Source organism: Entamoeba invadens (genome assembly GCF_000330505.1).
Source record: "Entamoeba invadens IP1 unplaced genomic scaffold scaff_1105074726301, whole genome shotgun sequence".
Taxonomy (NCBI): Eukaryota; Evosea; order Mastigamoebida; family Endamoebidae; genus Entamoeba; species Entamoeba invadens.
This window is the reverse complement of record NW_004443573.1, coordinates 17,315-21,091: the sequence shown is the minus strand read 5'-3', so window position 1 is coordinate 21,091 and position 3,777 is coordinate 17,315. Positions and strand designations below refer to the sequence as shown.

Here is a 3,777-nt window from a genome sequence, read left to right as displayed (position 1 = left end):
TCTGCCGACGAGGGGGGTCGACGGGGACGCGGTTTTTTTATGATATCTATCACCACAGGACAGACCCCATCATATTGAAATTCAAAACGCTCTTTTTCAATGGCAGTGAAATCGACAACGACCACCTCTTACACTTTTTTCTCGTTGTCAAAACAGTGGTCATGAAGAGTCTTAACGCAATTTCGGCGAATTACTACAGCCTTCTGGCTGCACTCGACTTACTTATCACTAAAAAGGCAGTGTTGCCTGAGATACTAATTAGTGCAAAATCAATCGAGAAGTACTTATCGAAAAATGATTTGAAACAATACCAAAGTAAAGTCAAGAAAGAATTATATAATCTTGGCCGACAAGCCTCAGATTTCCTCCCCTACCATTTGCAGCGATTTTTGACCCACGAAGTGTGTACTGTTATGGGAGAGACTATTCTGAAAAACTATAAATTCCCTGTCACATTTCTGATTCGTGGATTTGTTTTACTCGTCAACGAATCAAAAGGCCTCAAGCTCCAAAGCTTCTTTGGGAAGAATACAAAGAAAAGAGAAATCATTGCTGTCGGAAAGGATGAGGTGTATATAACAACCCTCGACGGGAAGACTAAACGATCAATCCCATTAACACAGATCTCAATGTGGAAGGTCCACCAAGACACTGTGTTGTTTGACCACGGGCGGTTCGACCCACATCAAACAGTTATCAAGTTTGACACCCACAGAGAGGCGTCGGACTTTGTCAAGTTCCTCGAGAACGTTGTGAACGAAATAATGGATGAGAGACGTGGGAATAGTCGCCGCCCTCAACCCAACGATCGGATTGAGGAACTACTAGTGTAATTGTGTCTTTTTAATTTTTTATTCCCTCATCTGTTTGTCCATTCCACCACTTGACTCAATTTTGAGATTTTTTATTTGTTATAAACAAATTGTTAATTTACTATACACTGTTGTCTTTTACTTTTTGTTGAGAAACCATATAGAAACTATGTTATAATTATAAACATATAAATTATTCTCGTATACAATATAATAATATATTTTATTATATATATTATAATATATATAACTATAATGAAACGATAAAAAGAATTAGATAATAGTATCGGGAAGAAGAAGTGTTCTAACGTTAGTGTCTATGTCAAAATTGAACCAGCCCACTTTAATCTTTCCCAGTCTTATAGCCAATGTGTTAATATTCTCTTGGAGAGTATCAAGAGTTACATCTTTCACAGCAAGTGTTATTGAATTCTCTTTGTTAATCTTCAAGTCTTTTACCATAGCATCCCCAATGTATGTGTCCCCAAGGTATCCCATTATAGAAAAAGTACTCACCTTGATGTTGTGGTCTTTTCCAGTTGTGAAAATTAAGTCAATTGTTCCCAACTGACTGTCGACTTTATTGACCTTCCAGTCACTATGTAAGAACAGTGACTGGATATAACCAAAGTACAACACAAAAATCACTCCTAAGAAGTATCCAATAAGAAGTATAAATGAGATCGTGAACGCTGCGCGTCGCAGAATGTATGAGATGATCATTCACTATATTAAAGAGTCTTCTTCCTTCAAGTTTGGTATTCAAAGAAAGTCAACTTCTTCACTTTCTACTCGAATATATATAATTCATTATATAGTTATTTTAATAATATATAATAGTATCAGTATTTATATTTTCTTATTGATTGATAGTATTAAAATAGTTCTTTTATTACTTGTATTAAAAATAAATAAAGTATTAATAATTAAATTATATATACTATACTATTTATTATTAATTCTAGATGGTTCACTATTACAAAATCCCAAATATTTTAACTAAAAATAAATAATAAAGTTAGTCTGGAAACCTTATTTATTCCAAAAACCTTATTTTTCGACAAAAATAGGTTATTTTTTTGTTATTTGGTTTTGTTTTTCAAAAATTATTTTTTTTTTACTTGAAATCTTTGTTTTTTCAATTCAAACGAACTTAGACAAATTGACAAATTTGATTTTTTACGCTCAAACATCGCGTATAACACCAGAGAGTGGTGCCGTTGTTGTAAGCAGCGGTTGGGCGGATTTTTTTGTGTGAGATGACAAATGCAACACGAGAATTTGACAACAAACAACTGTTATTTCATCAAACAAAAATAAAAAACAACGAGACAATCATAATCAAAAGAACACCACGCTTGGCAGACTCGAACATTGAATTGTTGTACTGCAGTCGGGTAAAAGTTGTTTATAATAAATTGTCTTGGCTGCGTGGGTGTCTATTTGTTCTTTGTAAGAGTAGAGTCAGTCTTTTAACGTTATCTGGTGGACAAAAAATACCTTCATTTTTGTCTAAACATCGGGCATTAGGTAAAGCGTGAAAAAACCCGAAACAATTGGGATGCATTTTTGGGACTGCTCCCCGAATTATTCCATTTTTTATGGTCCAAAAGGTACCAGATATCGTTTGAGACAGACTGTACATTTAATAAGTCGACTCACGCCTTATAGCAAAATTCTTCAAAAATGATCCAAAAAACTCAGTTTGTTTTGTGTATTTTCCCGTTAATTTGGGGTAATAACAATATTATTATCACCATTTATTGACAAACAGAAAAAATGAAATGATTGGCTAAATAACTTTAACCCCATTTATGTTTTTGGTTGTGTTATTGGAAAATAGTTTAAATAATAGTAATATTTATTAAACATCCCAAATTTGCATTTTTTTCAAAGGGAAAAAAATAAATAAGGTTTTTGGAATAAATAAGGTTTCCAGACTGACTTTAGATTAATAGCAAGACTAATTCATAAAGTACATAATTATAATGAATCTATAATTATAGTAAATACAATCACAAACTATATTTAAATAGTATAAAAATTAATAAAAGAACCAAAAATAGTGAATTAAAGCAATTAGAACTTAAAAGTAATAATAAAGAGATGAGTAAGCAAGGGAAGGACAAGAAGGAAGTAGTAGATGAAGGCGCAGCTATCACCTATCCGAGTGCGCAGTGGGGGAACATCTTTGGTAACTATCTTTGGTTTGTGAATGCGATGTCGACGAATTTAGAAATAGCCCGAATCTTTGGGGAGAGTTTGCCTATAGGATCTCAGGATTTGTTTAGTTCGATCATATGTGAAGTTTTTAGTGAGTTTCATGTGATTGATGATTTCATAGAACTTCTCTTAAAAGAGGAATTTCAGACGAATGTGTTGACGGCAACACTTTTTCGAACAAATTCGTTGTGTACCAAAGTTCAAACGGCGTATGCTAGAAAAGAGTGTCAAGGTTTTATGATGACTGTGTTTCAACCGATCATTCAAAAGATCATTAATCTTCCTTATGCGCTTGAATTGGACCCATTGAAGCTTCAAAGTAGTAAACCGGGGATCACCGACGACCAAATGAAAAGTGAAATAGAAAGTAATTTAAAACGATTGGAGGAATTGTGCGATGAAGTCATCGCGACGCTTCGAAGACACTTGCGAAGCACTCCGCAAGCACTTTGTACGATCTGTCGACAAATTCGGGAGAGTTGTTTTCTGTATCATACGGATGACCCTGACATTGCGTTGTCTTTAGTTGGTGGATTTGTATTTTTAAGACTCTTTTGTCCCGCTATGGCCGCGCCTGAAGGAATGAATTTATCAGGGACGTCATTAGTCCCACCCACAGCACGAAGGACTTTAATTTTATTAACAAAAATCCTTCAGAACATCGCAAATAATGTCAGAGAAACTAAAGAGCCATGGATGATAGATTCCCTCAATTTTGTGATCTCTAGAGGACCCGCACTGC

General features: G+C 34.5%; 3 protein-coding genes across 3 annotated transcripts; 2 read left to right on the top strand and 1 right to left on the bottom strand.

Moving 5' to 3' along the window:
* Positions 1-161: 161 nt before the first annotated feature.
* Positions 162-833, top strand: EIN_188290 (hypothetical protein; the record flags this gene model as incomplete). The annotated part of the gene is made up of 1 exon (XM_004259128.1): positions 162-833. The coding sequence occupies one exon, from the start codon at positions 162-164 to the stop codon at positions 831-833; it is 672 nt and encodes a 223-aa protein (XP_004259176.1).
* Positions 834-1,085: 252 nt separating this feature from the next.
* Positions 1,086-1,535, bottom strand: EIN_188280 (hypothetical protein; the record flags this gene model as incomplete). The annotated part of the gene is made up of 1 exon (XM_004259127.1): positions 1,086-1,535. One exon carries the CDS (start codon positions 1,533-1,535, stop codon positions 1,086-1,088), a length of 450 nt encoding a protein of 149 aa, XP_004259175.1.
* A 1,383-nt stretch (positions 1,536-2,918) lies between these two features.
* On the top strand, positions 2,919-3,777 carry EIN_188270 (ras GTPase-activating protein, putative; the record flags this gene model as incomplete). Its single annotated transcript, XM_004259126.1, has 1 exon — positions 2,919-3,777. A coding segment is annotated over one exon (859 nt), but the record flags the coding sequence as incomplete, so codon positions are not given.